This window comes from Chlamydotis macqueenii, chromosome 8 (assembly GCF_036417535.1).
Source record: "Chlamydotis macqueenii isolate bChlMac1 chromosome 8, bChlMac1.mat, whole genome shotgun sequence".
In the NCBI taxonomy this organism is placed as follows: Eukaryota; Metazoa; Chordata; class Aves; order Otidiformes; family Otididae; genus Chlamydotis; species Chlamydotis macqueenii.
Genome location: NC_141563.1, coordinates 37950034 through 37972513, shown reverse-complemented (window position 1 = coordinate 37972513; position 22480 = coordinate 37950034). Strand labels below are relative to the sequence as shown.

At 49.9% G+C, this 22480-nt stretch overlaps 1 protein-coding gene across 2 annotated transcripts in view; it reads right to left on the bottom strand.

The window, feature by feature from the left end:
* Positions 1-1383: 1383 nt before the first annotated feature.
* TNNI3K (TNNI3 interacting kinase) overlaps positions 1384-22480 on the bottom strand; it is a 59967-nt gene continuing 38870 nt past the window's right edge. For both annotated transcript variants that reach the window (XM_086753539.1, XM_086753540.1), the window contains 8 exons: positions 15738-15790; positions 14834-14886; positions 13530-13662; positions 11070-11179; positions 7790-7849; positions 6130-6299; positions 4961-5040; positions 1384-1777 (listed from right to left, as the gene is read on the bottom strand). In XM_086753539.1, coding sequence (XP_086609665.1) covers positions 1701-1777; positions 4961-5040; positions 6130-6299; positions 7790-7849; positions 11070-11179; positions 13530-13662; positions 14834-14886; positions 15738-15790 — 736 coding nt within the window. In that variant the 3' untranslated portion in view covers positions 1384-1700. The remainder of the gene's footprint in view (positions 1778-4960; positions 5041-6129; positions 6300-7789; positions 7850-11069; positions 11180-13529; positions 13663-14833; positions 14887-15737; positions 15791-22480) is intronic.

Here is a 22480-nt window from a genome sequence, read left to right as displayed (position 1 = left end):
GTGACAGCATCCAGGGAAGGCGGGAGGCTGGCAGCAGCTCCCTTCCCGTGGCGAGCGCTGCTCAGTCCCCTGAATGCCGGTCCGCGGTCAGGATGCTGCACTGATGCTTGCTTTTTTTTTTTTTTTTGCTGTGCTGAATTCCTCCGTTTCACTACACTGAGCTGTTAAACCGAGGGGGCCACCTGGTCACACAAACCTGGCTCGGCCTCAGCGGGGAAGGGGCTGCTGTGCTGCCCGGGGGTGGTGTGTAGTGTGTGATGCTTTGTGACTACAGGAGTGTCAGAGCTTGCTGGCTGGTGCTGGAAAAAGGAAGTGTGAGTCAGCGAGAAAGAGCAGAAAGCTCTTTTTCAGCAAGTGAAACAAACAAATGAAGAAACACTCTAAACCTTGCTAAGTGAAATCTTCCCCATTTTTATTGCTTCCGGACTGTGGAATTAACGGCATGTGGAAGATGTGAGTGGGCAGAGGCTACTACGCATTTACAGTGCGTGTGTCGCGCTGTGCGACGCCGGTCGCAGCCCGCGGTTCAGGGATCACAGCTGTGAGACAGCACCATCCCACACAGCTCACAGCCGGCCTGCGCTCGGCCCTGGCAGCTGCGGCTTCGACTGCAGCGAAGGAATAATACCACAGCAGGATTGCGCGCAGCTGAATTTTGCTACTTTGAAAACAGACCCCAGAAAGTAATAGCGTCATTAACTCTGTAATTGCTTCCAGACGAAGAGTTCAAGTCTTTATGCTCTATGCTTAGTTGGTGGGTTTTTTTATTTATTTCCAGCGATCAGCGTTGCGGTTGCCAGGCCCGCTGGTGGCACTCGGGGCGCAGCACGCGCTGGGTGGCACTCGGCCGCGGTTTTGCTTTGAGCCAGAACCCGCAGCTTTGCACTGCATTCAGACTCTGTATTCGTGACGCGCTGTTACGTTTATTTCCTTCTGGTTTAAAGTTTGTTTTGGCGTTCCTATGTTGCTTTCTGTAAGCAAATGAGAACGAAAGCTTACACTCTTTGGGAAAAACAGTCACTCAAACCAAAACAAGATAGTGGGTGAGAAAAGACAAATATCTGGAAAACTACAGTTAAGCTGGTCACCCAAACACCTCTTCGTTCTCAGCGCCCAGGAAAGCACCCACAGGTCAGGGCTGTGGAGAGCTGCAGCCAGGACCTGTGCGAGCCCCAGGTGCTGCAAATGAGACATGGGACGGGGCTGTGGAGAACCCAAAAGGACACCAGATCTGGTTCAGCAGCCGGGAGCAGGAACAACTCTGGCTCCGGGGTGCCGGTGGCAGCGACGGGCTGCTCGTCTCGCTGGGACTGCGCCGGCGGCTCCCTGGTTCCCTCCCTGCCTTTGTGCAGGCCGAGCTAAGCACATCTTGCCTTGGAGCTCTGAAATTTAACAGGTGCAGGTTTATTTTCATCTCGTCATGGTAATAATGCTGGAGGTGAAAGCGCAGCGTTCCTGCGACCGTTCACTTTGTTAAAGAGTAAATGCACACCACCAAAAACCCAACCCTCGAGCGGGGCGGAAGAGAAAGCCGCTAGCGCAGACTTAGGACAGGGACGTTTGCCATCAGCAATGAAGCTGTTCGGTTTGGGGACCCTCAGCGCGACACGCGGTGCCTGGGCGTCGGGCTGGCGCGGTGGGAGCTGCGGCGCCGGTTGGTGGGGGGGGGGAATCTCTCTGCAGGCGGAGGGTTCGTGCCGTCAGCCGCTTTCTTCAAAGCTGCCGCTGCTGCTGCAGGAATGAAACCTCATGGTGCTCAGGGGGTCCGACACGTAGCCTGCAGGACACAGAGAGATGTTCACGTATGGCTTGACGTAGCAGCACCTCACCTTCCCCCCCGCCCCCCGTGACAATGTCAACACAACAACAACGTGATGTCATTGTGCGATAAGAGGCACAGGTCACGCTGACTGCTTGGCTGTCTGCGAGTCGCTGTTCAACGTCATCTGCAAAACGAAACCGAACACCTTTTACCTTTCCAGCTAGGGCTTTGGGTGGCTCAAAAATAAGCATGCTGATAAGTGTGTAACAATATTTTAGTTCTTGACACTTCTGTACCAGAAAGCAACTGCTCTTGCCAGCACTCGATTGCCGATGAGCTGCTCCACCAGTGCCAGGGAAGCCGGTTCTCCCTTTACACAGCGCCGCTGGGCAGCTGCTGTCGTGCGCTTTATTTTTGCGGCACTAACAGTACAAATCCCGTGCAGCCAGCGCAGATTTCGTGATAAGCAGGCGTTGTGCAGAGAGACTCAGATGCTCGGGAAACAAGAGCGCAGAGAAACTACAACATGGAAACTTCCTGGGGCGCAGGGTGGGCAGGGAGAAGGGTCCGAAACCACTGCGAAGGCTCCTGCGTGGCAATTCCTGCAGCCAAACACGAAGGCCCCACAGCCGCACGACACCGCGGCGCTGGCCATCACACCAGCGCTGGCCGCGGGCGCCCTGGGCTGGGAGCCGCGGCAGCCCTGGCTCAGCTCCTCGTCGTGGTGCACCATGCGCTGAAAGTGGGCGGTAAAGCTGGTCCTTACGGGAATCTCACCCGTATCCTGACCGCGCTGGGCCTTCGCGCTGTGGCTGAGGGAGGACGGTCTGTGACTGGACACGTTAGCTTTAATGTTTCCAAACCCATTGAGCGGTTCCTTTTTTTTTTTTCTTTTTCTTTTTCTTTTTTCTCCCCTCCCTTTGTAGCACCTGTGAGCGTGACACCAGCCAGGGCAAGGATCACAAGGATGCCTGGCTTGCTTCGCTCCCGAGGGTCCCTGCCTGCCAGGGATCCAGCTCCTCTCGGTCGGACGGTGCCTTCCCAGTGCCGGGAGCGGTGACGCTGTGCTGTGCCCCCGCCTGCGCGTGCACTGTCGGGCAATTCCTTGCTGAGCGCGTGCCCTTCCCTGCGTCGCAGCACAGCCTCTGCGCTGCGGACCTTGCCAGGCCCGTCGCTGCAGCCGGGAAAGGTTGGTGACTGCGGCAGCAGCGCCATGAGCTGGTCTGAGAGCTGCAGTGAGCACGGAGAAGGCAAAGCCAAGCTCCCTGTTTACACCAATCTCAAATTTCGGAGGATATCCAGTTTTCTCGGGGCAGTGTGCATCGCCTCGTGCGAGTTCACCGTTTTCAAGACCGTTTAACTCACGCTTTGCGAAATTTCCTGTGAAGAGCAAGTCCTTTGCTTTCACTGAAGAAGTCAGGGCTGGGTTCACGTGTAGAATTTCTATTTTCAGATATGCTCAATGAGGTAAACAATTTCCTATCAGAAAGGCTCTTGCAGGCATGGGAGCAGGGTGCTTTGGGGGCTTTTATCGGGAAAGGAAAGCAGCCAGCGTGGTCTCTGTTCTTTACAGGCTGCAAGTGCAAATCAGGCTAATGGAAAACATTAGGGAAAAGCAAACAAAGTAAAAAGATCAAAATGGACATGAATGGGGAGAGACAGCGGTGAAATCGGTTTATGTGGTGTAAATAAAGAGCGCAAATATTTGCAATTGTTAGACCGAGCGCTCTAAGGAAAAAGGGCTCAGGGTGTTCTGTCCTCCGGCATGCCGCTGTGCGATGCGTTGGTTCCTGCCTGTGGCAACTCTAATCCAGGGAACAGGAATACCTGAAAATAAACCTCGTGGGCTCGTGAGTGGGGTCTGAAATCACGCCGTAATCCCACAGCTCACACACAGCCCCGGAGAGCCCTTCTCCCGCAGCCCTCCATTCCCTCGTGCCGCTGTGTAATGCACACCTGGGAAAGCCGCTCCAGCCGGGATGCTCCTGCACTAGGCGTCACCGAATATTCCCGTTTCCTTCCCGTTTCCTTCCCCCTGGAGTTTTCCAGGTGCCAGGTATCTGATGAAGGCCGTGCCCCGAGGAACCGCTCTCTGCAGCGGTGGAATCCATGGACGACAGGTAATGGCAAAGCTTCTGTTCTTGTTTTGGTTTCAAAGGTCGTTATCTCACTGCTCGTTACGACAGCAGCACTGCTGTTAGGTTGTACTCAGTAAACATCTACATGGCCGGGTCTTCCCTGTTCCTCACCCGCTGTGCTCGGTTCAGAGGAGGGGCGGGAGCACAAGAGTCCCGCTGAGGCCAGCGAAAACCAGCCAAGCCAAGGAGTTGATGAGCTTCTGATGCGTGCTTCGGGCAGAAGAGGACACCCAGTTCTCCCGGTGACAACACAGGCTGGGAAGTGGCAGGAAAGGGAGCAGCTGCCAGGGAGGAGCGAGAAGCCCCAGGGCAGGGGACAGCAGCAAAGGCTGAATGGGGATGGGAGCACCGTACACGCGACGGGTCCCCTCAGCACAGCTGCTGCTTGAACACGCAGAAGAACGTCTGTAAGCAGAGATCACACAGGAATACACTCGTTTTCCTTGTACGTGCTCAGCACGCGTGCCTCAGAGAAACAGAGCATTCGCGCGGCACAGGACACCGCAAACACGGACACCGTCCGGTGGCAGCGACCGTGGGTGCGCGTGTCCGTAGAGGTGCCTGCTGCCCCCCAAAGCCCAGCCCTGCGCCTTGGAGCTGAAGATGTTGCTGTCATTCTCCGCCGTGCCAGCCTCACGGCTCCTGCCGAGTCTGTCTGCCTCCTTTGTCCGTCACGTGCCAAAGTCTGATGCGAGTACTGATGAAAATCCCTCACCCCAGCTATCAGACAGGCGCGGCTGGCATGGGCAGCGCCAGATCCTCGTTCACTGCCTGCTCTGTGGCACCGCTGTAGGACATAACGCCCCGTCTTCCCCTTACTCCCAGATCCGCGCGTGGGGACAGAAGGGACCAGCCCAGCTCCCAGGTGCTCGGGGCCACGCGGTGACAGCGGCCGTGAGCTGCGCGGCGCACGGGGCGAGGCCTCGCCAGCTGGCGCTGACCATGAGCGGCGGCCTCGCTGCGCGCGGGTTCCCACGGGACTGTCTGGTGCCGCGGGAGACCGCAGCTCTGTGCTGTTAGCCACACCGAGACCTCAGGGGAGCCTCCTGCCTTCACTCACCGTTTTTGTCGATAGGTGGGTACTGGAAGTTTCTCCTCATGTCATCCAAAGACAGACCCTGGGAAGGGTGCTGCCCAGTGCTGCAAATTAGATAGGAGATGTCAGTGTAGGTCAGACCGTGAGAACTTTTCCTAGTTGGGAGGAAAAGACAGCAACATGAAATACATCAGCCTTACGCCCAGCCACTGGCGCTTGCAGTGAACAGAAAGCAAGAAAACGTTACGAAGCAAGAACATGAATCACGTGCATGCTCACAGTTCATCCGCTCTCAAAATATCTTCCCTCAAATGCACTGTTTGGGGCTTTGCCATCGTTTGTACGTTGCCATTTTAGAAGCAATTCTCGGCGTCAATCCAGGATCACTGTCATGTGTTTTGTGCGTCACTGCTAACAGGTTCTTGCGAATAAGTTTCTCTGGCAGGGAAGATCGCAGAAGCACCCGTGTAAGCCGCTCTCCGCGACGCCAGCGGTGCCCGCGCTGGGAAGGCGGCTGCTGGGGCTCCGTGCCTCGGTGCCACCGATGCCTCCAGCCACAGCGCGGTGTACTGAAGGGCTCTAACCTGGGTTTCCTGTCTCATCACTGATGCTACACACCGGAATATTATCTTCTTTATTTTTTTTTCCAAAGAAAAACGTGTCTTTTAGCTTTTCTTTGGTGAAATTTTTCAAATTGAAAGCAGTTTGTGACATAAACACCGGCCTTCCCAGACCTGCCGGGAGGGCGTGGAGGTGCGTCTTGCTGGTGACCACTTGTCGCCATCCCTTTGGATGGGCGGTCATCGGTCTTTTCCACGTGATAAAGCAGTGGTTCTGTGTGTAGAGACCGAACACGGCAGGACTTGATTTTCTACTATTTTTGTGTTGCTCAGTGAAAAATGCAAATGCTTGGCTGTTGTCTTGGCAGCAGGATGGCTTCCGCAGCATTTGGATAACCCACACCCCCGGTCTGCAGCAGTCACGGGAGAAGACAAGACCGCACGAGTGCTTTCCCCGGCCGGCCCCGGCAGCGGATCAGCCTCGCGGTGTGTTTCTGCCGCTTCCCACGCAGCCCCATCCCCTCGCCGGGCACAATCCCGTTTCAGCATGTGAGCCAGGCAGCCGTGGGGAGGACACTGTCCATCCCCTTCAGAAGACACGCGCTCCTTGGCCCTGCGATGACCGGTACGTACCTCTGTGACCAGGCGGCATAAGCTCGTGCGTTCAAGGCGTACTCCAACTCGAACCGACTGCGTAGCGCTGCCACGTGACTGCGGCCAGGCCCTCCGCGTGCAACAAGACAGTCGGAGGATGAGGAGGGAGACAGGGAACCGCTGCTGTTGCTGGAGGCTGGAGACATTAACTGGATTAAAAAAAAAAAAAAAAGAAGGCATTGTTATTACATATTTACAAGTCTTTCCTCAGCTTTTTCTCATAAGATGTGTGTCCCACATTTCCTTTATAGGTTGGCTGAAAAAAGCAATGCCTCCCGACTCCCATCAGCTGAGGAGAACTGGACGCTGCCTGCCAAACAAAGCGGCCGATTCATCACGGGCCGGGGTTCTCAAGCTGAGTTTGGATGGCTTTCCAGAAGACGGGCTTTAGCTCAGCCATGAGTTATTTGGCCTGCGAGCACCCGCTGTGCAGCGGGGAGACATCGCTGCCTCCCCGACAGGAGCCACCGGCCAGACTTTCCCGTCTGGACCAGTAACGCGGCAGCACTGCCTGATGGCCGCGGTCCTGCCCGTGCGTCCGGGACAGGGACGCGGGCTGACACTGATGGGGCAGCGGAAGGGTAGGGCGGGCACGTCGCTCTAGGAGTTCGCACACACGGACCAAGCGTAGGGCGCAGGTGCCTGCCGCAGGGGTGACCGGGTTTCAGAGATCGTTAAAAGAAGCAGAAATGATTTGCTGACAGGGGAGAAGAGATAAACCTCGCCACCTCCATCCTTCATCGGCTGCAGCACTTGGCTTACTAGAGCTCTTGTTCCTAACACTGCTCTGGACCCAGGCTTTGCCCTGGACACCATGACGCTTAGGTCTGACTCCCCGGCTCAATAACGCTGTCTCCTGTACGTAAGCTCTTGTCCCAGATTTCCTCCTGCATGCTCTGCTGCCTGTGTGTCATAGGAGTCAGGTCTCCCACGGGATGACACAGTTTCTTGTGATGTAGTGCTTCACTTTTTTTTTTTTTTTTTTAATACACTTTAAAGCTTCCACCTCCACACAGAGCAACCAGCTGCAGCCCGAGCACGAAGAGGTGTGACAGATCACGGGTGTCTTTTCTGGCCCTTCAGCTCAAGAGCAGCGATCTGTTTTAAAAGGAGGTTGGTTGGTTTTTTGGTTTTTTTTTTTTAGAAAACCTCTTACATGCATAAACACACAGGGAAAATACAGTTTCAGGAGTTGCAGCCCTGAATACGTACTTTGACCACCTATCGTGCAGCAGGCTGAAGGCCGATACCTCGGTCTGTGTCAGCCCTCGTCCGAAGCAGGAATTGCCTTTGCATTGATCCTCCTCATGGTTGCTCTTTTTACCTTTCTCCCCAGGGCCTTGGCCAGTCTGTTTTCCCTTTGTTTTAAACCAAGCAGTCTCCAGTGGGGTGAATGGGAGCAGGAGGTGCTGCCCGGGGCGCGCCGGCCACGCTCTCCCCTCAGCGTAGCCCTGTGCACCCCAGCCGCTGACAGCGATGCCCCTGCCTCCCCCTCCCGCCACCCCTGCCCTGGGCCAGCAGCAGGAGCAGGCAGCTCGGGCAGCTCGCAGGCTCCAACGCCGCCGCTTTCCGCAGCGGCCGCGGCTCTCCCGACCGCGCAGCACCCGCGCAGGCACCGCAGCCGGAGTAAGGTCCTTACCTCAACGTTGCACAGACATTCCTCCAGTTTTGTCACTACCTCCGAAAACTCTGGTCTCCCCTGTGAACGCGACAGAAAAAGCAGAGCTGTGTCAGAAACAGAAGGAGTGAGTAAAGCGGCTCGTAGGCACGCGGTGAACCACGGCTCCCCTGCGCTGCCCTTTCTCTGAATTTCGTGGCACTGCCGTCAGTCTGCCTGGGAACCCGATGGGAACTGCAAGTTCAGCACTAAGCTAGGAAACCAAGAGGCGCACGAACAACAGCCTCAACTGCGTTGTTCCTCTCTTTGTCTGTAACAACTGGATTTGAGCTAATAATGACTAGATGGTAAAATTACAAAAATACTAGGATAAATTCTTGGCTCTGCTTGTATATGAGGCATGCTTCCTCTTTGTGAACAAGACTTTGAACACAGCAACAGCCATGAAGAGCAGCGGACAAGCTCCTGACCCACACTGCGCTTACAGCCGCCTCCCTCCTTTGCTGGGGTACTGGCATCGCCCCACTAAGGATGGTAGCAGGACACCTTGAATAAAGCTCATTTTCATAAGTTTTTGCCCACATCTTGTGCAAGGTTCAAGCTGTGCACCGCCTGACTGAGCCATCAATTGCCTTATAACTCTATCACGCAGCTCCGAAACGTGAGCACGATTAAGTGATGCTGGAGTGGTACTGGTGAGTAGCAGCGCGTTAGGATTCTGGAAAGATGGTTTCCTTTACTGGGGCCAAATGAGCTGTGGCAATGCCAACAAGACCCAGTGACTGTATTCATCACATAGTGCTCGCTTAAGTCAGCAGTTTAATAGGATGTCTTACCAATAAGTGTAAGTTACATGCTGGTGATTATTAGCAGCTGCTTTACAGTTACACGGAAAACAAACCAAGCCACCCCCCCGCCCCGCCCCAGCATTAGCTCATAAAGTGCAACGGCAAGAGCCTATCCAAGAATCTGGGAAACACTGGAAACAGTAAACTAGCGATAAAATAAACCAGCTACGCCCTGCGCTGACAGTACGTTGTACTGCAAGTCTCACACCAGTATGGTATGTACAGAACCAGTAAGGAGCAGAGCACGGGGGCAAAGCTCACTGCAGTCCCTCGGTGCCCAAAGTCACACAAACCTGCCCCTTCCCCTCTCCCGGGGCAGCGCTTGAGCACGTGCTTTACTCCACTGCACCGGGCAGGAAAGCTCTCAGTGCCCGGGACAGGGACAGGTTTCACACGCGGTAACCCATCCTTCTCAGCCAGGCTGACTGGGAACACGGCTCCAGGGCACCAACCCAGGACACTCTTTCCAGTGGGACATTCAAAGTCGGGGTACCTGGTTCAGTAATATGAAGCTGTAATACGAATCAAGGCCTCCTGCAACCCCAGAAAACTACACAGGCTCCAAAGCCTCTCCCGTTCCCAGAAAGGAAACTTCCACGTTGTTTAGCAAAGACCTCCAGTGCCAGCAACGCACCGGAAAACCAACCAACGTTCCCAAACCCAAACCTACCCCTGCACAGTGTTTCCTGAAGCAGCTAACCCACTTTGTGGGACATTTTCTAAGCAAACTGAATTTCCAGTTTCTGGAGTGCATTTCTTGACTTTTCAGACGCCTTAGAGCCCTGTGCAAGAACACCCGTGCAATCGCTGCAGCGGCATACGCAGAGGCGGCGTTACACACACGGGTCCCGCGCCCGGCTGACACGCAGAAGCAGGTACAGGATCTTAGACTGGATGTTAGGAAAATTTCTCTACTGAAAGAGTGATCAGGCACTGGAACAGGCTGCCCAGGGAGTGGTGGGGTCACAAAAGAAGGGTGAAGGGTCCGAACGACAAACTCCTAAAGAACAAAAGCCCCTTACCTCTGTCCTCATCCCTGAGGCTGTAAGTCGTCTCTCTCCTATTTTCAATCCTGAATTGCAGAATTTATTTCCCACAGAGGAAAATGATGTGATGGAAGCCATAGGATTACACGTGCAGAGACATTTAAAAAAGGAAAGAAATGCCAATTCTTCTTCAGGTCTCACTAGCGAGACGGGAGTGGTAAAGAACTCAGAAGAAAAAAATCCCAGTGTTGAATTGGGTAGAGAGTGAGGACTGGTTTTTGAAAATACAGTACAATACTTCAGCCAAAGCCAGGAATGCAAAATCCAGAGCAAAAATGTAACTATAGCGGAAATGTCAAGGAGTTGGGAATCCCATGAAAACATGCACAATGAGGCCTGCCTGTTCTAAATCCTGTGGTTCAGCTGTGGCCCGGGTTTCCGCAAAGAGTGGCACAATTTCAACAGAAACGAGCACTATTCCCTGCTAGGGTCACCATGACCTGAGTCTGGTTAACTGACCTGAGTATTACACCTGAGTATAATACCTGAGTATTCTGGTTAACTGGCAGCTAACTAGAAGTAAAAAACCATTTTTCAGACACACAAATAATCTCAGATACCAAACCAGAAAACATGCTACAAATTTTGTATAATGGGAAGAGTAAAACATACCAACATTTTAAAAAGTTGCCAAGCTACGCCTAGTACAGCCAGCGTTCTCAGTGCTAGAGAAAAGGGAGATTTATTACTGGGCAGGGATACCAGTCTTCAGATTAACAGCGCTGTGCATACAGAAGACACGCAGGGCTTGCAGGACTTTAAAAGCAATCCACCTTATCAAGACAACCATGAACTCCAAGAAGCTGAAATGCCAGTGGAAGAACATGGAGAGGCTTTGTCACCAAAATTAGGAGATGGTAGTTCTGAGGAAGAGAATAAGGTGCCTTTAGTTCCTTGCAGAATAAATGCAGCTGAGAACTCCGCTACAAAAGCTGTATTGTACCCACCACGTGCGGAAGGCCATGCTGTCTCCTGCACACCTCCCGCGCTTGTATCCTGTTAGCGTGTCAGGGAACGGCCTCTCCGCGGAGTACAGGCAGCCAGAAGTTTGTACGCTTCTGGCCTAACTTGGTTTGTCTTTGTGATGGTAAGGATTTTGTTTTTGACATGGGAAAAATAAAGAATTTGTAGAAAATACCTACGAAAGTCTGAGAGCAGCAGGTATTTTTACTCAGTAATAACTCCAGTCATAATCGAAGTCAGATAACTACTTAAAGTTTTGTGAGTGGCTAAATGTTAATTTACTCTCCCCCGTAATTCACCAGCTCTCCAGTTTTTCTTGGCATACACCACCGTCTGTCTCAGGGCGACGTCTCTTGCCCCGGCAGCTTGGGGCAGCCGCGTGACGTCGGAGAGGTGGCTGGCCTCAGGGAAACCCCGTTCTGCTGCCGAGGCGGGGGCACTCACCTCGGGACAGGCGTTCCAGCCCCTCATCAGCAGCGCGGAGATGGGCTTGGGGATGGAGTACCCGATGGGCGGGCGGATGTGGTGGTACGCCATGTCGGCCGCCGCCGCCGCTGCGAGGAAACAGCCCGACAGAACCCCGTTAGCACCCGGCAATCGCACACGGTCCCGGGAAAACACGCCCTGTTTACTGCTGAAATACACCCCAGCAGGTATAGAAATGCTGGACCTGCAAACCCGTGGGTAAGGACCTGTTGCTTAAGCGAGGCTTTCCAGTCCATGCTGTTTGTAAAGACAGTCCATCACCCTGAATGGAAACACCTTGCTGTTAAGGCCAAGCATGGGTGAAGACAACCGAATTTAGCTTAAACCCTAAAAAAAAGGCCTTTGTGGGGACAATGAGTTAACCTCCAACTCATGCTAAAAAAAATGCCTTCATTATGAAGGCAGGGTGACAGGTATACTCTACTTGCAGATAAATTGGTAACAGACTCGGGTCTCTTAAAACAACCCACAGCTAGTTCTGTTGCGGTCCCAGACAAACACGAATTCGGAGTGTTTCTTTAGTGAGAACCTGGTGAGTGCCTTTCTGTGAGTGCCAGCCACTTCCAGTCCGAACTGCTATGATCCAGTGTATCTTAAATGTGGGACTTCTATATAGACTGTAAAACACAGAACACCCCCAAAGCTGCTTCTTGCAGAATAGATATAAATCAGATGTACACATTCAATATCTTTTTTTTTCTGTGTGTGTGTAAATATGTCTTTCACAGGCAGGACAGCCTGAGGTGCCGCAGAGACTAGGAACTAGCTGTAAACCGTGACTGTTGGATCTGAAAAATCACCGGCTTTGTGACCTTGTACAAAGTCCCAGTTTCCTTATCCATTGCTCTTCCTCAGGCCCCTGAGAGGACCAAAATCAGGTGCTAGGTGGGCTCACTTTAAAGAGAACAGATCTGGATCAAACCTGAGCATTTTGGGAAACTGCATCCCCACATTTGTGGGTACCAAGAGGGTCTTTGGAAAATGTGTTTTATCACAGGATCCAACAGACTGCTGGTGATGTGGAGGTCAGGAAGGACTCATCACCACAGCGGAGGACAGGGAAAGGGTCCTTCCCCAGGCGTGGTGTCTTGGCAGAGAAAGAAGGGACAGAAAAAGCTTCTCTTTAAAGCTGCAGAAACAAAAAGCCAGCAAGCCCACAGAAGTCAGGGTGAAGGGACCTCATCCTGTAGTTTATGGAATACACTAAAAAAGAGAGGGGAGAGGGGGAGAGAAATGCTACCCCCGTACCTTTTAAAATGCCTTTTATTTCATTTATGATGCTCCCCGTGAGCTTTACCTTCTCTTGAGTCTTCCAGTCCTGTCTAGACCATAATTTGAATGGAGTAAAATGGTTAATTCAGAATTAACTGAGGCTAATGTTAGAAACAGTAACCTTACAGAAGGCTTTGATGATGTGGATGATGGTGTACTAGGACCGCACCGGGGAATGTACGCTTTGATCTTCCGTTGAATGACCATGAAGCAAGGACCAGTGGAAAAGGAACAGAAATGTAAAAATATTGACAGGCACCTAAGACACTGAATTAGACATCGAGATATATACAGACGTATAGACGTATGAGCACCAAAGGACTATATGTTGGTTTCGGTATTTATATTCTGCTTGGGCATAAACAGTTGCATGAACTAAGAGAAATTCACTTTTTTCAAGGTCAAAATGATGCCATAGGCCATGCTTTCTCCAAACATCAGAAAATCTATTTGAGGTCCACCTGACAAACCTTGCACATCTCTTTCCCCGTTCTCTCTGTACCCCAAACCCCGTTAACACACACCACAACGTTTCGCAGCCATCTCGGTTGCTGGGGTGACATGTCTCAGTAAGGCTCCTGGCTGGAGACAGCGGCAGGGCAGCGTGGCCACAAGCCCACCTCCGGCCGCGGGACGACAGACTGCAGCAGGCGGTGTCGCTGGCGCGGGGGCCACAACCTCCCTCGCTGCCCGTGCTGGCTCGTCCCGCACCCTGCGGCACTCAGCTCTAGCAGTTCTTGGTACACATCCCGGGGTCAGCACCTCAGGGAGCGCAAGGTGTAGGCCTGGGAAGGCTGCTTTGCTGCTGCTGCCCCCACACAGTTCACAGGTGCTTCCTCAAGTACAGGAGAACACGCTCAAGGAGGAGGTGTGCCAAGGAACGGCTTTACAGTCCCAGCACCCATGTGGAAAGGCCTACAATTAGCGCGGCTTGTTCATGATCATAGAACCAGATAATGAATTTTAAGTCATGTAGGTCTGTAGTGAGTAATACCTGCGGTCACAGTGGGATAGTTCCCTGCTTTTCACAGAGTGCATTATCTTGGCCCTTCATAACAACTTCAGTGAAATATTGGTTAATATTACACAGTGCAGCTTCCTCTCTAGGTCAGAGAAATTTAAATGTTAATTCATTGAGCATCTTACCTGGTTTCAGGTGAGCAAATGGGATTTCACCCGTTAACAGCTCCCAGAGGCACAAAGCATAGCTGAAAACGTCGGCCTTTATGGTGTACCTCGTACACTGGGTGAACACCTCGGGGGCCATCCAGCGTAGGTTCTGCGCGTCGGGAAACGTCAGTCATACATCAGCTGTGTTTACTTCCTCACACAGGCTTCTATTCCTGCATTTGTATGCTCGTTTTCCTTTCTTTCCTTGCCTCCATTGCTCCATAAAGTAACTGGTAAATTTGCCAGGAAAAACTTTCACCTAGCTTGGAAAATCTAGGCAGCGTATTATTGCCCACTGTATGTAACAGCGTTACGGTAGCTGTCGCGGCCCTGTAACGCCAGACTGGTCAGGCTGTGAACCTGAGAGCAGCGCCAGGATAACAGCGGGATACCCAGCCCCAAGACCACATCATAAGGTCCGAGCATGACACACAACACCAATCAACTACTGCTCCAGCTGGAAGATGGAAAATCTGATGACAACTACCTTGAGTTGGTGCCTTCTCTCTGGGGATCTCTGCTTTCTGCAGCCTCTGTTCTGAGGCTGTTTCACAAGCAGCCAGCCTCTCCCTGGAGCGAGGAGCTCAGGGTGTTTTTGCAGACTCCTCGTGCCTCAGAAACTCAACCCACGCTCTCTACAAGAGGGTGGGACGTCGCTAACCCCAGCAGGACGCAGGGCTGCAGCAGCAGCGCTCGCTCCTCACACAGCGAATGCGCATTGCCGCTTGTTAAAAAGGTGACTGCCAAGCCCTGGGTTTAGCGTCGCCCGTCCTACTCCACAGTGGGTCGTGGCGGTGACGCAAACCTTCACGATCATGGAGTGACGCACACGATGCGTCTGGGCTGAAACTTGTGAAGACAACAACAGTGCCTTGTAAAGCTGACTCTGTGAGCCAGAGGCTTGTAATGGAGAAAAGAGCTCTGAAGGAAATCAGTGTTGGACAACTGATTCCCTACTGGGAACAGGAGCCGCCTGCCAGCAACCTGTGTATGCGAGTGGGGAAGGGTGGATTGAAGAAATGACACTTCACTAAGGATTTGGGGGGCAACAGAGCTCCAAAGACAACCTCATAAAACATTATTTTCTGTTGCAGATATACATTCACTCATCTCTGCTGTTAAAGAGGCTTAAGGGAAAAAAACTCCGCAAAGAAACACACAGAGAAAACACTACACAAGTTCGTCTTTTCCAACAAAAATATTCCTAATGTCACTTTCTCCTAAACTGAGTGTGCCTGTATGTTTCATACCAATTACGTGGAACAAAAGAAGAAACAAACCCCGGGTTGTTTTGTCATATTGTCTTCGTCCAGGGATTGCAAAAATCGAGATTCTGAAACACACAGAACAACAACAACAGCAGTTACTGTCAAGCCGATACAGACACCCGCCTTGTTATACAAACTCTTGGTAAAAAAGTGTTGTGGTTTGTTTTTTTTTTTAAAAGACTCCGGGGTTTTCAGACCAGGAGAACTGTGACAGCTGTTTTTCAAAAAGGGTGTGTACAGACGATGAGGCTTCTGACACCTGCATGCCGAATTCAGCGCTGGCACAAATCTGCACGGCTCTGTCCATCGACACCCGTAGCAGCTCGCAGCAGCGGAGGAGCCGGCGCAGGATTGTGACCTCGTGGTCACTTACACAGTTGGTATAACTGTGCCCAGATTTACAGCAAGCGCTGAGCTCTGCGTTACAGTCCCGCAGAAGCTGCCAGTCTTATTTAACCTCAGAAAAGCCGCCCACCGAAAAAGGACAAGACCTTGCAAGGGTGGTATACGCTACATTTGTGGTACAAAAACACAGGCAGCACTTAGGTGCCTTTGACATACCAGAAAATTGCACCAAAGCGTGCATCTGTATGAATAAGAGTACGGCTAGCAACGCCCCGGCGGAGCCGCCGCTCCCACGCGGCCCAGGCCTTGCACGGTCTCCGTCCTTCAGCGGGCCAGCACCGCATACCCCGCGGGGACGGCCATGCCCCCGCCGCCCTCCTCCCGCGTTAAACTGACGCCCGTGTGTCACCGATCACATCCCTGGTGACATTGCACTGTGACAGCGGCCGTGCCTTATGCCCAGCGGTGCCTGAGGAGTGAGGAGCAACCTCCTCAGCATTTCTCAGTCAGCACATGTTTAGTTTTAAAGGATTTGAGGTTAATTTATAAGTGTTTCATAAAAGCTCTTTACCTCCAAAATCAGCAACAACTGCATGACCATCCTCATATAGGAGAATATTGTGACTGGGGAAAAAAAAATACTGTTATAGGTAACTGTTTAGTAGTGTCTTAAAGATGGCGAAAGTTTTACATTTTTTTTCACTCATAGTTAAACTCTGGAGGAGTTCAAATCACCTTTAGCAGAGAAATATCTATAGATAGATAGATGGGGCAATCCCTGTCAGGACACCCAGCGATCAGAGAAATCATTTATCACAGGTAACTGCTGGTACTGACACCTATCAACGTGTTTTAATTTCTGCAAAATCTCTGAAACCATAGCAACTGCAGGCCCCAGTGAATGAAAAGGATTGGATAACCCAAGCTTTACCTTAGATTGTCAGCAGAGATATTTGGAGGCTTAAAGTTAAATCTACTGGATTTGTTCTAAAACTACTAGAAGCAAAGAGGCGAATTATGAGATTTGTGTGGTGGTATAAACCCATTTATTGAAGATAATGTGAAGAAAATTCAGCTTTACTGAGGTATTTTTTTGGATATGGATAACATCTGGGAGGAAATGTAACCCTACGTATGCATCCTTTCTGTTAATTAGAGGGTTTTTGAAAATAAGCTTCCCAGTACAAACAAAATAATTACAAAAAGATTTCTACGTAAGACTATAGGTATTTCTTACGCATTTTAGAAAAAGTGTCCTCTTGTAAGCAGGTGGACAGGAGAGCTGCAAGCCAAACCAGATAAGAACCAAACAGGCATTTATTACACAATTTCACCCTGATAGCTTCAAATAAGAGAAAAAAGAGTACAATGAATTCTCATTTGGGGGCACTTTTTTCTTGATTTGGACTGAACAGATGAAAGACGAGATGATACAAGTGAGAAAAGTATCAGCTCCTGAATTCTGGAGGTTCAGAGTAGATCAACGTAGGCGAACAAGACAGAAGTTTCCAGCCTTGCAGGCAGAATATCTGCTCCAGAGGGATGCTCAGCCTGAACTAGTTAGCCCTCCTTAGGAGCAGGGATGAGTCTCCTGGGCAGCCTGCCGTGACAGCGTACCAATGTTTCTAGCTCAGGAGCCGTGTTCTCGTGCAGGAGTATGAGTGGTACAGCTGTACCAGCTCACCTGCAACCAGCTCGGGAGTCTTTCACATGGGGCTGGCATTTGGAAATGCCTTCTGTTGACTTGGAAACGGATGTTTGAAACAATATGTGCTGATAGAAAATAAAATATTGAGGGTGAGTCTCCATAAACTTTACTGCTTAAGCAGAATGGAAGTAAGAAGAATTTCTGGCTGTGTAGGAACTCACGGTGGGAAAATCCCATCCCTATGTATTTGGCATTTCCAGGAAGACTTCAATTCAGTTAATATATCAGGGGACTTGGAACTAGTCCCGGGATCAGCGGGTCTCTGTCTACACCTACATCGACAGCTGGAGGATATCAGCACACAGAGCTGTGGCGTTATTCCAGCCCATGCAGTGCGGAAGCAGATATATGAGCTGTGCTCCAAGGTGGATGGCATTTACGAGTACCCAACTTATGTTTTCAATGAGGAGGGAAGAATTTCTTCCTCAGAGCAATATCTAGAGCTCAAATCAAGGGCTTCTCTAAAGTCACTGCAATTATTGCACCTGGACTGAAACTCATGGCTCGAGAGCCTCACTTCTGCAGCATCACCTGGCAGCGGATGGCTGCTGCCTACAGAAAGGTGCTCTGGATTTCTGAGGTTGGACCTGTTCAAAGGCTTGAAATAAGCCCAGGTATTTCTGGAAATTTTCAAGATACCAACTTTTGATTTTGTCCTGAATGAAGATAGAAAGAAGACATTTCATAATGTGCTGTGCAAGGAAAATTACATTTTTCCCCCTGTAAGTAACTAAATAACCTGATTGAAGAGTTCCATTCTGAAGTTATGCTCAAAGCTGGTCTACATTATAAATTATGATAAATCCTAGGAGTCTACATTCTTCTACTATCAAGCAACTGCAAGGAAAAAGGAAAAATTTGATAATTCCCAGGGAGAAATTCCATGAACTTCATGCTTTACTGAAAACAAAACAAAACCATAACTTCTCTGATTGGAAATACTTCAGATGGAAAGTTTCCAGCCAGCCCTACCAAGGTTTGTACGCAGACTGGTCACTAGAGGGGGGTGCAATGCAGTTTGTAAGCGTCCCACGTTATCTCTGGATTTTCTTTCATGATGGGTCTCTGTCCTACGGGTCAATTACACCCTTCGGCAACACTTGTTCTAGCTTAAATGTACATGTTAATTCTGGAGAGAGAATTCAAATTATATTTACTTTGCCGAAGTATAGAGAAAAAGAGCAAACAGTTACAAAGCATGGGAAATGTTGGAGCAGATAATACAATTCTTACCTTAGATAGCACTACAAATTCAGATAGTTTTGTATGTTTCTTGTGCTTGTCAATATGTCATGGAGCTAAACCATTTGGGAGTAACAGGCTTCATCAGGTATACACAATTTTTTAAAGCTATTTCTTTTTAACGTGCCTGATCCTTAATGGACCAAAAAAGGAGTAAGAAAGACAGAAAAAAAGGAGTAAGAAAGAAAAAAAAGGAGAGATCCCCTTTCCCCTCTCAGAGTCTTTTAACCCCCAGTGAATGGCAGCGAGCATTAAACCAAATCCATTTCTTTGAGACTCTTGGTTACATCTCTCAGTCACACACATATTCCCCGGTCACTTAGGAGACACGACTGGTTTTACGAGCGCTGTGACACTGCAAATATGGCTTAGTGAATCCTCAAAACCTTAATCTTGAAAAAAGTGTCTTTCTGCTAACACCACTCCCTATTTCATGGCTTTTGACTGGACTGTGGGACTTGAAATTAAAGCTGCTGCCAGCAGTCCTCCCTCTCCTGCAGTACTTCTTTACAGAGGGATAGAGCAGCAAAGGATTGAAGCTCTGTCAATCAAAACGACCAAAAATTGAATCTAGTCCAAAATATCTTCTCTTCTGTAAGGGGCTCGGTCTAATCTACCGGTAGGTTTTGCTGTATGAATGGGAATATTCTGCCCGAGACAGGGTTTGAAGCCAGCTTTGTATGCTATTAGTAGATTTCACCCAGGCATTTCATTTGAAGTCAGTCCAGCTTTGGGGAAGGTTTTGGGCTAGATAATCTTGGAGGTCCCTCCCAACTTAACTGTTCTATGATGTTATTAACCGTAGCTCTCCCTTTAATCTCTCAGCACACAAGCAGCTCTTTATGCAACAAACTACGCAGGGATTTGCTAAGGGAACTCATTAATCCCCCAGCACTGAGTAGACACCTGTATGCGTATTTATACAAAAATTGGCTTCTGCTTCTCTGGATCCGCAAATGCCCTTCGAATGCACCCATTTGCTACTCCTCCCCTTCATACTACATTGAGTACGCAAAACAATGTGCGATTTTACTACAATGCCGACACGTTTGACACTATACAGTTATCAGAACTGAAGCGTTCCCTCCCCAAACACAAATATATTTTAGCTACCCATGCTCAGGGCTGGCTGTAGAAAGACTCTTGTTTTCGTGCCAGCATACCATGTATGAGCCCTTTTGCAGAAGGCAGCTAACCAACGACAAAGAACCAGCTTCACTGGGTCCTGCAGGCTGGGAACGCCAGGCCAGTGATTTCAGAGGTCCTTCTCAGAACCCAGAGGATGCATTCAGCGTAAGAGAACCTCGGTGCAGGCTGCCCACTGCTCCTTCAGCTATCCCATGGCCATAGCTTTCTCTCGCACCACACAGACAGACCGTTGCATCCTCAGGATTGCAGTATTTTCACACTGCCGTCCGCCTGAACTGCAGGGCTTTCAGCTCCTGGTGCGACGCACGCTCAAAGGGTTTGACGGAGTTGGTGTGAAAGCTGAACACAAACATAACATTTTTTTTGATAGAACAAAATCGAGGTCACTAAGGAGTTAGGAACATCAGTCATGTTCACGACACTACGTGACTTCAGACTGGAATTGGGTTTGCAGCGGCTAAAAGCTAAGGTGAGCACCTGCACTGCCATCGCTAGGACAAAAACCGCAACGCTTCTCTGAAGAGAACGCAGTGGTTTTGGAAGGCATCTTTTAGTCCTCACAGCGATGACTGAAATGATTCTTTTTTATCTGCAGAGTGGGATGAACAAGAGATTAAGCATGGTGTTTGAAAAATAGCCCCCATATAAGAAAAATGATGTGCTTTCATCCCTGGATGCACAGAAACAGACTATTTTGAATTCAAGTTTGTTTTCCAGTCTTCAGAATTATTTCAGATTCATGTCTTGTTCAACATGACACTCTCAATTGGAGGTTTTTTAGAAAACAAGCTGAACTGTAAGATGTAAGGGCTTGGGAAACCATAGCTTGAGGTCAGCAAATTGCAAGAAATAAGGGTAATGGTTTTCAAGTAAGGACAGCTACTAGTCGGGCTAACAGGTGATCTGATTCACTGCACTCTGTTTACAGCTTTGAGATCTTTTATTCTGAACCTCGCAGTGGATCATTGGAACATCAGCACGGAATTATGAACGGTTGTATCCTGCAATAAGCATTGATTCCAGAGACACTGCTCTTTACAAACTTTTGGTGTGAGACACAGTCCTTATTGATTTCATCAGTGTCCAAATTGCTTTTCTTGTAATATTGACTTTTTCTGCAAAAGCATATACATGTGAGCAGAGGAGTCTCCACGTGAAAGAGTCCGGCTTTCAAAACAGATAAGAACATTTCTGTGCTGTCCTTCCGATCCCCGAGCAGATTCTGAGCCACGTGCGTGCAGCAGAGAACGCGGGCACAATAAATCCTGCGCCAGTACCGGCCCTTTGCCTCCAGTACAGGAGTCCCGCCGAGCCCCCTGCGAAGGCAGGCTTTCGGCACCTCGTGGTTACGTACCCCTCGTCTTTGTAGGGAGACACAGCCGAGGGAAGAGGAGCCTGTGCCTGACACGAAGACACAGTTACTTCATGGTTTTTTGTGCGTTCGTTTTAAGAGGAAGCGCTCCAAAGAAAACCTCCCAACATGAAGGACGCCCAGGCAGTTCTCCATTCACACTGTCCTGATGCTGGGGTGTGCTCCCAAATCTTGATGCGACACAAGGCAGCAGCTTTGAAAAAGCTTTAGGGATCTGAGTTTCCTGGGAGAGACTGCGTAGTAAGTAGATAAAACAGAAAATGGGAGGCAAACTTGTAAAGAACAGGTACCAGGAACTAGCAAAACTGGAGCTTTGATTGTTTTTCTTTGTTTCTGTGTTTGATCAAGATGAAGCACAGACAGCAGCCGAGTGAAAAAGGAATGTGGTGTGTGTGTTCTAAACAAAACATTGCGCTTACCTCAATTTGAAAAGATTAACCCAAACATGTAAAGGTTTTGTGAAATCAGTAGCACTGAGGTAGCGATGCAGCACAAATTAGGATTATTTAGAAGGTGCCTGTGACACTGTACCTGGCAGGGAAGGGCCTACGTGCCTAAGAGGAGTTAAAACACCTTTAAACGTGGGGAGCTGGCAGAGCGAGAGCCACGGAACAGAGCTGCTGCTGCGAGCACGCTTTTGCACACAGGCTGTGCTGAGCAGGAGCAGCTCTGCTCGGGGACGCGCTCCCTCCTATCCCACACCGCACACCCGCCCCCGCCTTTCGTCCTAACAGCTCCACGACTTGGGAATCAGCTCTGCTTTTCAAACCACTGTGAGACTATCACAGAATGTAAATACCTATTGCTGGGGGACCAGACACCTGCCACAGACGCTAGCAACAAGAAAAGCTGAAGAGAGCTGGAGTGACATCTCTGTACTTCCACACTTCCCTGGGTCTGGCTGGGTATCTAGTGAAACAGCAAGACACTGCTCAGTTAGCGTCACACTCGCTAAAGGAAAGACGACATTCTGTACCCGGTGCAGAAACTTGATGAGAGAGGAAAACTTTAAAAACCACAGAATCGCAGAACGGTTTAGGTTGTAAAGGACCTTGCAGACCACCCAGTTCCAACCCCCTGCCGTGGGCACGGACACCTTCCACCAGACCAGGCTGCTCAGAGCCCCGTCCAGCCTGGCCTTGAGCACACACAAATGCAGGGAGCATGCCCGATTTACAATCTTTTACAGCTTTATAAGCGTTGGATAGAATTAAATTCAGGGACAAAGATAAAATACTTCCTATTTAAATGCTAGTGAAAGACACGTATTATTATATCCGAGACGCAGTGAAAGAAGATCGTGACCATGCAGGAGAAATGTCTTTTCCCTTTTGCAAAATGTCATTTAGCAGGAAAAGTGTATATTAGATCTATTGGAAATGGATTTGCTGATTCAGGGAAGCTGTTGCAATTGATTTAATTTTCAGAAAAGAACACACAAGAGGAAGCAGAAAAACACCACAAGGCTTTTAGAAATTAGCATCAGACAGATTTTCTAACAAACTGGGAATGTGGGGAAAGCTTCACAAAATGCTTTAGCTGGGTCAAAAGCTTCCAGTAACTGTGAAGACCAAGGTTTTCGTACAGCAGTCTCTACGCCTTCATGGCACACGGGTTTTGAATGGCTGAGCAAATTACACGATAAGAGTGTATGAATGTGGACACAATGATGCTTACAAGACATTTATCAAAACCTTGGCTGATCCAAGTAAACTCAGGAGCATGAAAAGTATATGAAAAAAATAGATGAAAAAGTTGGCAACGGTTTACAGGATGAAGGGAAAATGAAAGTAATATTGATGGTCTCAACAAAAAAGCATAACCCACCCATATTAGAACTGTA